This window comes from Liolophura sinensis, chromosome 7 (assembly GCF_032854445.1).
Source record: "Liolophura sinensis isolate JHLJ2023 chromosome 7, CUHK_Ljap_v2, whole genome shotgun sequence".
Classification (NCBI taxonomy): domain Eukaryota; kingdom Metazoa; phylum Mollusca; class Polyplacophora; order Chitonida; family Chitonidae; genus Liolophura; species Liolophura sinensis.
The window spans coordinates 49,129,243-49,140,489 of NC_088301.1; the positions used below are offsets into that span (position 1 = coordinate 49,129,243).

General features: G+C 36.4%; 1 protein-coding gene across 1 annotated transcript; it reads left to right on the forward strand.

Annotated features, from left to right (window-relative positions):
• The first annotated feature begins 363 nt into the window (after window positions 1-363).
• Window positions 364-10,947, forward strand: LOC135469699 (F-actin-capping protein subunit alpha-like). Its single transcript, XM_064748254.1, has 9 exons — window positions 364-438; window positions 4,251-4,314; window positions 5,084-5,135; window positions 5,875-5,938; window positions 6,606-6,676; window positions 7,038-7,338; window positions 7,806-7,877; window positions 8,477-8,539; window positions 8,789-10,947. Exons 1-9 carry the CDS (start codon window positions 406-408, stop codon window positions 8,927-8,929), a joined length of 861 nt encoding a protein of 286 aa, XP_064604324.1. The 5' UTR covers window positions 364-405; the 3' UTR covers window positions 8,930-10,947.
• The last annotated feature ends 300 nt before the right edge of the window (window positions 10,948-11,247 follow it).

Sequence of the window (11,247 nt, forward strand, 5' to 3'; positions counted from 1 at the left end):
GTGATTGTTTGACGATGTGGAGTTTGACACACTGGTGAACTAAGACATCCATATATCATTTTTAGACGTGTAGGCCTTCATGTATATCTGAAGAGTAAAACTCACTCCTTTTAATAATCCAAGTAGCTAGGGCACTTATTATGATCTATGACGTGCAATTATATAAATAAAGGTCAAAGTTCAATATGACTAGGAATGATCTACGCCGATGTTGGAAGATGCCTATGAAATGACATAAGCGTAAGGAGTTGGGTCCGTAACTGTTGAGGATTAGCCACACAAAAAAATAAATAATAGATGCTGGTTAACGCGAGGCTACGTACTTCCTGTTGCAGAAATGTACGAGTTATGCCAGACGGCTAACATCCCATGATTCATAGACGAAAGGCGTGACCAACAGATAAAATGGACGACGAACCGATAAATGACCAGGAAAAGGTTGGTTTTGAGTATTTTGAGTAGCATTTTAGCCAAGGTAACTGGCACAAGTTTGATATCCATGCATAGGTAAACTCTTGCAACTGCAAGGATAACGCACAGTTCGCTAATGAGGTGAGCTGGACGAAGTTTCGGTCTATCTTTCATATCTTTCCCGGCTTCTCGTAACAGAGCACCGCATGTGCCGGTTAGTGGTCGTCAGATGTGTGACTTTTTATTGCAAAATTATTCCTTGATGGTGTTTTGTGTGGTAGCGTGATGTAAAATCTTATTCTGGTGACCGATTTTGGTGAAAAGTGACTGTTTCCATTTTCATTGGGGGCTTTAGACAAACTGTGCGGACTGTCAAATACAAAGCGGAAGTGACACTTAAGACAAATGCTTTGCCCAGTGTTTACCCTTGTTAACTTTACATGCCACGGATCTGGGATGTTGGTCCAGTTACTAATATAGAAGTCACACTGGCTAATTATTTGGAAAATTCTTAGTTATGTTGTAGGGACACTTCATTTTACATTGTACACGGAAATATTTTTTAAACTATATTTCATTAAAATTAGGCCTATAGAGTAAGTCTCATATTTGGTGTTCATTTTCGTCAAGGATCTTTAAATTGAAAACAGTCATCATCCCATACATTTTTGTGTAAATTGCATAGCCTTATGTTACTTTAACAAATCATTTATGAGAAAATTGTTGTATAGAATGAAAAGAAAACTCCGTTTGATGAAACCTTGTGGTTTACTTGGGACGCGCTGATTAAGTTGCTAAGGCAGTAGACATCCTAGTCAAAGAATTCTTAAACTTACAAAGCTCACCAGGGCTCTAAATTACCATTCACATAACCAGCAAAAATCAGGTCCGTCCGACCAAAAAGGTAGACCACAGACTTTTGTTCTGATGACTTTCTGGTATTGGAAATAAACCAAAAAGTGTTTTATTCATGTAAAATAGTACCATAAACGATCTTAATAGTAATAAGCCTCTGAACAGCCTGACCAAACAGCTGAAAAAAATGACAGAATCAGACCTTCAAAATGTTAATTTTGATGTGGACATGCTTCGAACGATGCAAATGACAAGCATCATGCTTTATTAAGTATATAACTAAAGCAATAAGAAATGAAATGGCAGCAAATATGGAAGAAGCCCGTTCTTTAGTGTCATTATTGATGAATCCACTGATACAGGCACAACTGACCAGGAAGTGTGAAAACCATATGAAAACATTTTGCTCAGAGACTCATTCCATAGCCTTTCATAGTGTTGTGCATCTAAAAGAGGCACTAACTCGATATATGACAGAGGACTGTGAGTTCCCCAACTGGATGGAGTCACTTGTTGTGGGTACAGCGCATGGAGCTGCTGTTAATTTTGGAGTGAACAATGGTGGTATTGCCAAGTTTGATATCAGACAAACCATATATCCTCAGTGTTCACTCTACTGCACACAGATTGGAGCATTACCATTCAGTCCAGCCTTAAAACTCCTAATATGCAGACAGTTGAGAAATTTCTTGAACAACTGTGGAAATTTTACAAATATTCACCCCAAAACTGGACAGACTTTATACAGGCTTGATCTGCCAATTCTGTGCATGTAAAAAAACCTGTCAAGGAGTGTGGCACCAGATGAACATAACACGGAACATGCCTTAGGGGGTAGTAAATCACAGCTGGCCAGTGTTGGCTGAACATTTGTTAGAGATAAAACAAACTGAAAAATCTGAAAGAGCTAATAAGGCTGCTGGAACTTTATAGCAGACTAGATTATGACACAGCCGGAGAAAATACTTTCTCTGGCTCAGCAGTTTTGACCTTGGTTACAATCATGCTTACAATACCAGTAGCATCTGCTGAACCGAAGAAAGGGTTTTCTCACATGGGTACAATAAAAACTGATTGGCGAGCAAGATTAAACAACAACAGTCTGAATGCCCTCATAGCAATAAAGATGATCTTCACCAAATTACTGGACACAGCTCTTTGCAAGGCTATTTTTGGTGTATTATGATTTAATGACACACACAGAGGCAGAAAGTTAACTGATAGACATTCTCACTAAAAATTAAATGCCAGGAAGACTTCAAGTGCAGATTCCTGTTCTGACAATTTTGATAGTGCTTAAAGTATCGATTGTGATTAAAGTTACAATGCTTGTAACAGTCGAAACAGCATTTCTCCTTAAGCCCAAGAAACTATATTTTATATTTTGGTCTGAGTGTCATTTCAATGTCTTTGGGAAGAACATAAACAAGTCTGAAAAAGTATTTGGTATTGTAGTTGATTGTGTTCATTTAAAAACAGCTCTAACCTATATGAAGTCTAACCTAAAACTTCTATAAATTTTCCGTTAACTTGGTTGGTATGCTACTACCTCTGTGCCCTGGCACTTGTTTATTATACATGTATGTCTGTTTTCAGCCCTGGTTGTAATATTTAAAAGAAATGTCATTCTGAAAATGATTTCATTTTATGGAAAATTTATAGAGGTGTTGTTGTGGGTTTTAAGATTAGACTTTATATTTTTATAATTATGTTCACGTTACATTTGCTATATTTTTGTCCTGTAAATTGTGATAATGCCCAGCAACTTTTATAGTCAGCAGGACATTTGTCCTACCAACTTTTTTCTTAAATTTTATGTCTACTCACACATGCAGTTATATAAGATATTTCTTCATAGTTAATTATAAATTGGGGAATATTGTATTTAGGCATTTTCAAACGCAACCAAATTATTTATTATTAGTAGAGATTGCTATGCAAACTGTAGCAGTAAATTATGTGATTATTTGTACCATCTGCATATAGAAGAACTAAGAGCATTCTCAGTTTTACACTTCTAGAATTGACATGGAGGTGAGATCTATATTTAAATTAATAATGCAAATATTGTTTAAGACCAAATTATGAAGTAGCCTACATTCTACAGTGTGATGAGGGGACAGCCTTTAACACTCCTTACGGGACTGGCGCACCTAAACTCATCCCTCACTTCAAACACTATTATGTACCATTGTTACTGCCTTGCAGGAAGCTGTTATAATGTAAATGATTTATAAGATTGTTAATATCGACCCATGTTCTCCATGACACATTTTGTGTGTTCATCTTTACTCTACGTGCATTCTAAACCTATGCCTGATGGAAATATATTAGTGTCTGTCAGATTTATGCAGTAAGCACTTGTAAGGTACTACATAAAATGTCTTCTGCACTGAACACCATGAAGAAAACTGACTACTGGTATGCTTCAGGCAGGTAACCATAATTGTATGTCAGGAGTCTATGGCATTAAGCAGCAATCAAATAAAAAATGACCGGCCCGGATAGCACAGTTGGTAGAGCGTCCGCTTCGGGACCGGTAGATCCAGGATCGATCCTTGATCGAGTCACACCTAAGACTTTAAAAGAGGAAGTTGTAACTTCCTCGCTTGGCGTTCAGCATGAAGGGGATAGTGCAACGACTGGTTGACCCGTATCAGTATAATGGCTCAGGCGGCGCGGCTTACTTGCCTTCGGTAAGTCGTCTCAGTGAAGCAGCACTAAATAAAAAAGAGCGGTGGAAATCCGTCCTGCAACAAGGAGGCACATTATACGTACATGCACCCTAATGATTCCTTCGTCGTCATATGACTGAAAAATTGTTGAGTACGACGTTAAACCCCAAGCACTCAAGCACTCAAATAAAAAATGAAATCAATCTGTTTTGGTAGGTTTACTATTTGTATGTTCTTCTGATGTTACAAATTTTAAACAACATGTGATTGCTTGCCTGTGACTAAATTTAACGTCTATCTGTTTTTCAGGTTAGGATAGTGTCTAATTTTATAAGACACGCCCCACCTGGAGAGTTCAATGAAGTATTTAATGGTAAGTTGTGAAAATAAACTGCTTAATACATTTGATTTGCTTTTACCTTTTATCTTTAGAAGTCACCTTTTATGTGGGGTGGTGGTTTATAGACATGGATATGGTTGATGTACACTTCCTTATAAATCTGTCATCATTTAAGTCAGTTAACTTCAGTACGGTGAATTCCCTTTGGTTTCACCCTTACATTTAATAAGTGTATCCCCTGATTCCTTGTGTCTCTTGTGGTTCGTACTGACAGGTCATTGTGGGAAAGCTATGAGGTGGTCAGAGAATCATGTGATCAGTGGATATATCCAGTAAACAAGATTCACTGAGCAGTCAGTCAGTTTAAGTCTATGCTCATGTTTTCGGCCATGTTGATAATTATGAACTTGGTGGATCTACTTCACAACCACCAAACACCATTTATAAAAACAGGAAATAAAATTGTCTGGAGATTGTGTTTGTTTACGTTTACACATATGGAGTGAGATTTCAAGCATCTATTTTAACTGCAAAGCACTCAAAAGTAGAAAAACAACCCAATTTTTTTATGAAAAACATTTTTTTGCTATAATCACAACCAAAACCATTACTTGATGCACGCGTTAGTGTGTGTGTGTGGAGATTGAATTTTTATTAATGTATAAATCATGGTACTTTGTGGACATGATCAGGGAAGATTAAAATAGGAATTTTTTTATGATTCTTTGGTCAGTCTATTGAATATAGAACACATATTCAGTTGGAGAGTTTTTTACAACTGAGTGTTTTGTGTTTGTTTCAGATGTACGTATTTTGTTGAATGACGACGTGTTGTTAAAAGAGGGAGCTTCTGGGTAAGTGGAAATATGTTTATGTGTGTCACTGGAATGTGGATGTGATCGGGGAAGATTAAAATAGGAATTTTATGATTCTATTGCTTTATGTTTTTTAAATCACAAGGCACAATGTATTATGGGCATACACTTACAAATACATTTAAAAGTGAATATAAATGCATGTCTAGGGCTTTATTTTAGTCATTTCTTTTACCAGAATTTAAATTGTTTTAAATTTGCTATGTGGAAATCCTCAAGAATGTAGCCAAGATCTACTAGAACAAACCAGTTGCTGTAAGAGAAGGTTTTGATGCATGTTCAGCAGAAAACAGATGTTGGTGATTCCATGCGGAATGCCCATATTTTGGTTTGTGAAAGTCAGGACAACAGTCCAATTCCTGGATCCTTGTCAAAGACCAGGTTTGAACCTGCACCTAATGAGGCTAGCACCTAACCAGTAGGCCAACAGTTTGTTGACGTACCAAAGCTGTTAATGTTAAATCAAAGTGCATCATCATGTTAATAGATTGGCAATAGCTTGTCCATTTTATCTGTTTCATGGTGTTCTGTGCATGATGTGTCAATGTCATAGAGCTCACTGAATGTTATTACTGTGCTGGTGTAAGAGGAGACACCGCATGTATCTTCATCTGACTAGTACGGGGTCTGCTTAAACCCCAAGCATACATACATATGGCAAGAAATGAAAGAAATCTTTCATATTATGTCTCATCCCTTGTTTTTTTTCTGTTGGCAGGTCATTTGCCCAATACAATCGGGAACAGTTTACCCCCTGTAAGCTAGATGGTTCTGATGAACAGGTGAGAAGAATGCCTTTTTTTTGGGTTTATTTTCTTATATCACGGAAGCAATGAGAAACATTAAGTAAATATGAATGAGTCTATCCAGAGGCTGGTTTTATTTCTCTCTCATTGACATAAGAGTGAAGAGTCAAATACTATTTCATTGTGGCCATGTTCTTGGCGCAAGTGTTTGAGTTTTATTTCTGAACGCTTCATATGTACACAGATGAAAGTTGCTCCTGGACATCATCATGAACCACACTTATACATCTAGTTTACATGAGGAGATATACAGAAGTTCTACATGTATGAATTGTGAAGAATGTTTTTTTTTTTTTTTTTCTATCAGAAAATAATGATATTGGTGGGTATACATTGAAAAATTGGATTTATTTATCTGTATTACCATAATTCATTGGTTATTTTATTTATGAATGTGTGTCTCTTTGAATTTTTCTGTGTGTATGGTATGGCTATTCTCTGGGAAATGACTGAGAAAGAAAAAGGAGATTTTGCATTTTTGTACCTGGTGACACACATTTTTTTGTTCTGTCTTGTTTGTGAGGTAGATCCTGTTCTTTTTTTTTTTTTTTTTTTTTTTATTAATACCGCACAGCTTATTGTCATTGTTTAGGTTCAGTAGTGTTCAAAGACATACAATGTTTTCAATTTCTTTCGTTTTCAGACTTTGATTACAGAACATGCTGATGTAGGAGGAGGGAGATATTTAGACCCCAGAACAAAACAGACATTCAAGTAAGCCCTCATTAAGAAGTTTCTGCGCATACAAGTATTCCCTTAATTTAGCCACATTGTGAATGTCATTATACTTTGTTTGAAATAGCTTCGATAAAATACATCAATTTTTTTATAAATACATTTACATTCTCTACGAAGAACTGAAATTGATTGAAATTAATTGTGTTTTCTTTCTTGTAAATTGTGATTCCTGATTCATGAAACATTTTACATAATTATGAAGAAAAAGCTTTGAAATGGAATCCAAATATTTAGTAATGTCTTTGTACAGCATGGTCTGTATGAACAGTAAAGGTGAAACGTTAGATGTGAATGCTACACTTCAAGTGGTTTGATAGTTGTTTCTTTTTCCTGACAGATATGAACACTTGAGAAAGGAGGCCACTGATTACCGACCAGCTGACATTGATAATGTTGCGGAGAGGTGGCGGAAGCCCATTGAAACAGCAATTACTGCGTACACACATTCTTTTTACAAATATGGCGTTACATCTGTATATGCCACTTCCGCAGGAGGAAACGTTACCATCATAGCCTGTATAGAGAGCCACCAATTCCAGCCGAAAAACTTCTGGAATGGCCGCTGGCGATCACAGTGGTCAGTAACTTTCCCAGAGACGGGAGGAAAAGCTGAGCTCACAGGAGTCCTAAAAGTCCAGGTATGTAATTTTAATAAAATGGCTGCATTTTTCTGTCTGACGATTTCGCAGGATAGGATTGTAAATTAAATCAATTTTTGAATATATTGAAAAAAGTGCTTGTGATCACAGTTTGCTACCTAGTAAATGCACAATTCTCCGGACATTTGCATAACTCCTGTCAATCATTCAGTACCATTATGGCAGTTCTATTAGAGACATTACACTTTGAAAGGATAATATGATTTTTATATAAATAGATGTGCTGTTTTAATAGTAGTCAGGGACCACTTTTACCAAGCGGCGTATGACATTTATTTATTGTGCATTTGTCTTATGATATTTTGTACATCACTATTAACGTACCATTGTCCTATATATGTGATATCGTACAAGTACGTCATCTTTGTGAAACTGGCCTCTGTTTATTGTTTCCTTGTTATCTGTTGTGCAGAATTTGTTAATTCTGACTATTGTTCTTGCATTAGGTCCATTATTATGAAGATGGAAATGTTCAGTTAGTCAGCAACAAAGAAGTGAAAGTGCCAATTGACATGAGTGTAAGTATTGCTTTGAAATTTTTCCCATGCTTCAGCAGTTCATCAACATGGTTCTCTTCAGTATTAAATGTGGATTATTGCTAAGGCATTTTCCTTGGTAAAGGATAGAACTCATTATTCCTGTGAAGTTTTTAAATCACCTGTATTTTTTTTTGGTTGATAATAAAAGATAGGAAATGGTTATATTAAAGAAAACCCTTCCAATAAACAAAAGATGAAAAACAAGGCACCTTCAAGTGAGGTAAAACAATGTACCAGGGAGATATTTGGTTGTTGGTTAAGGAAGGAAGACTATACCATAATTCTTCTAAAATTTGGGACAGATATTAGTAGTGTTCAAAGTAGAATATTACATTTCTTTAACAGGCTTTTGGAAAGGTAAAGACATGAGTATGTTGTTCACTAAATGGTCTAACCATATGAGAAAAAAAGAAACTCGATATTCCCGTTAGAATTACATATATATTGGCTAAAATGAGCTGACCAGGTGTCCCAAATTTTAGAATAAATAGGGTACTGCATAGTAATTGATTTAGCCTTAAATGTACCTAGCATATCATGTTAGAATACCAGTCTTTATTGACTAATTTTCTTTGCAGAATGAGCAGCAGGCGGCAAATGAATTTGTTAGTCTTGTATCAGAGTCTGAGGGAGAATACCAGGTAAGATACTTCTTGCCCACATGGGGACAACACCTGTATTCATTTGTAATCCTGGGTGATTCTTTGCTGGTTGAAAGAAAATGATCTTCTGATTGGTGTTTATTTAGATATTTACCATCAAAATTATCACTTGATTGTAGTAAAATGTCATGTTGTTCTCATAAAGGGTGGTTTTGGGTAACATTTGGTCAGCCTTGTTATGTAACTGCAGAGCAGGATTTAAGTTGCATTTGTGTTTTGTGTTTTCAGAAAGCTATATCAGAAAACTACCAGACAATGTCTGACACTACATTCAAGGCTTTGAGACGACAGCTACCTGTTACACGTACCAAGATTGACTGGAACAAAATTATTGGTTACAAGATAGGCAGTGAACTCAAGAATGCTTAACCAGGGGTTCTCATTTAGTAACAGGTTAAAACAGTGACGGGAGAGCGTGCAAGGGACAGCCAATCAGCGGCAAGACTAGGCTCAAACTAAAGACTTATTCTCAATAACAAAGCCATATAATGTAATGTCTGTTTGCGATAATTGACAAAACAACAGAAGGATTTTATGATGTAATTCTAGTGTTTCAAGTAAAAGAGGAGGACGCTAGTGGATAAGAAAGCTTGTATCTTTTATTACTGTATCGAAATATTGCAATATATCAAAACACAAAAAAAAAAATGTTAAATTTTTCTATTTTGTATCAGATTTGATACATTGTAACCGATGTGCTTATTTATCCTTTTAAGCTACGGCTGTCCCTGGCTAGATCTTTTTGTATATATTTGTCTCCAGCTGGCCTTGAATGGCCCACCTCTTGAAGGATATGAACTATGCAGGCTGTAGGTTTGGATGACCCCTTCATTTGGCTATCTGAATTAGGTTCTGTTCAACAAAGGCCTATGTTAATGATATATCCCAACCATTACGCCTCTGTTTTCAACAAAATGAACAAAGGCTGGTTAAATTGAGTAGATTTTTAGAGTGAAATCTGCATAAATTAGAAGAAATAATGGATATGAATGAAATTACCAAATTTGAAAATGTTTGGTTTCTTTTTGAGATGGATTAAATCACTAAATAAAGACATGATAATTTAATTCTGGAGCTTTGGTCCAGCCAAAATGTAACTGTATACCGTTCATCTAAAGAAGAATGCATTACTTATTTCATTGGTAATTATATTTGTTTCTCTATTTCTGAGTGAGGGTTCCAAAGATCTTGCTACAATATTATGCGTCTTTACTGGTAAATTTAATAAAACATTCACCTTTGCATTCATACACCTCATCACGTGTTAAATCCCTGCTGGATACTGGAACACCTGTTGATCCGTACCATAAATTCAGGGGAGGCAACCTGATACCCCGTCGTCATTGTTGACCCGTAGGAAATTCTGTTGACGAGTGAAGGCCATCAGCCAGGCTTGTAAGACTTGTAGAAAGCCCTGATTTTTGTTTGCTGAAAGACAGCTATCTGTGAACAGTGCTTGGAAATTGTGAGGAGTAACTTTTCACTCTTACTGTAAGGACTTTTTTTTTTCTCTTGCTGAAAGCCAGCTAACAGTGTACAGAACCCAAATCCAAGCTGCACTGAGACGTTATCTGTATACTGCTAATCCTATGCACGAGTACCACAACATTCTGAGAGATGCTCCCCTAGCCAGAACGGTATTATGCCTGAGTGAAAGGTGGTATTATTCTGAAATAATAAATGTAACCTGAAGAATTTTATCTGTGAAACTAAATTTTATTTGTTTATTGTTTCAAACCACGGAAAAGTGAAGCAAAAGTAAAATAATGTATCCGGTGAGGTGTATGAGTGTCTTTGTGTCCTCAAACCAACAGTTCTATGTCCGCTGTCTGTAAGCAAGCCCGTGAGTCCTTTCGCTTGGTCAGAAAGATTGAGTTGAGTGGTCTTATCTTTGTAATGTCACCAAAAAAAATCAGGAATCGTGAGACTGCTAACAACCTGTGTAGCGTATTTCTGGTGAGCAACCCCAGTTACAATCACAATTACGATCATGTTGTGATGTTGCCGTACCTAGTAATGTTGTCTGCCCTAGTAATGTTGTCAACCCTGGATGCATGCGGTGTTTATACAGTGGTCTGATGCGTTTTTTCTTTCTTTCTTTTTTTGCTATTAGTAGTTCTTGATTTTCAGCTGTCAGTATCTTCTCGTGTATCCTGGGTGATTCGTTGGGTCTTTCGTTTACGATTATTGAAGCAAGAAGCATTGCTCACGCTATGTAACATCGTTTCAAGTACAGCATAGGGTTCCTCTGGCTCAGTTATTCTAACTTCTGAATGAAGATTTGATTTCATGAATATTTTGTAATGTGTAAAGTTATGTCTTATGTTACTTTGGGAGTAGTCGTATGCTGGATTTCAAGTTAGCTGCTTCGGCATTTTTTTTTTTTTTTTTTTTTTTTTGGTAGCGTTAAATGTCTGAAGAATGACACTTAGGACACTTGAAATTATATACTCTGCTTCAGGCATACTGTACACGCTACTTATTCGATTGTGCCAGATGGGGGATACTCTTTGCTGTATTATGTGTGCTTTTTTTTAAGAAAAAATAATTCCAGTAATTTTGTGATGGATTGGTTTTCAGGTCTTGCTTTCCACAGAAAAATGCGTTTGTCTGTTGTATTTGTAAAGAATCAGATCAAGTTTGTACCTATCCTGTAATGTTTTCGTTTTCATCAATGTTTTCTGCCG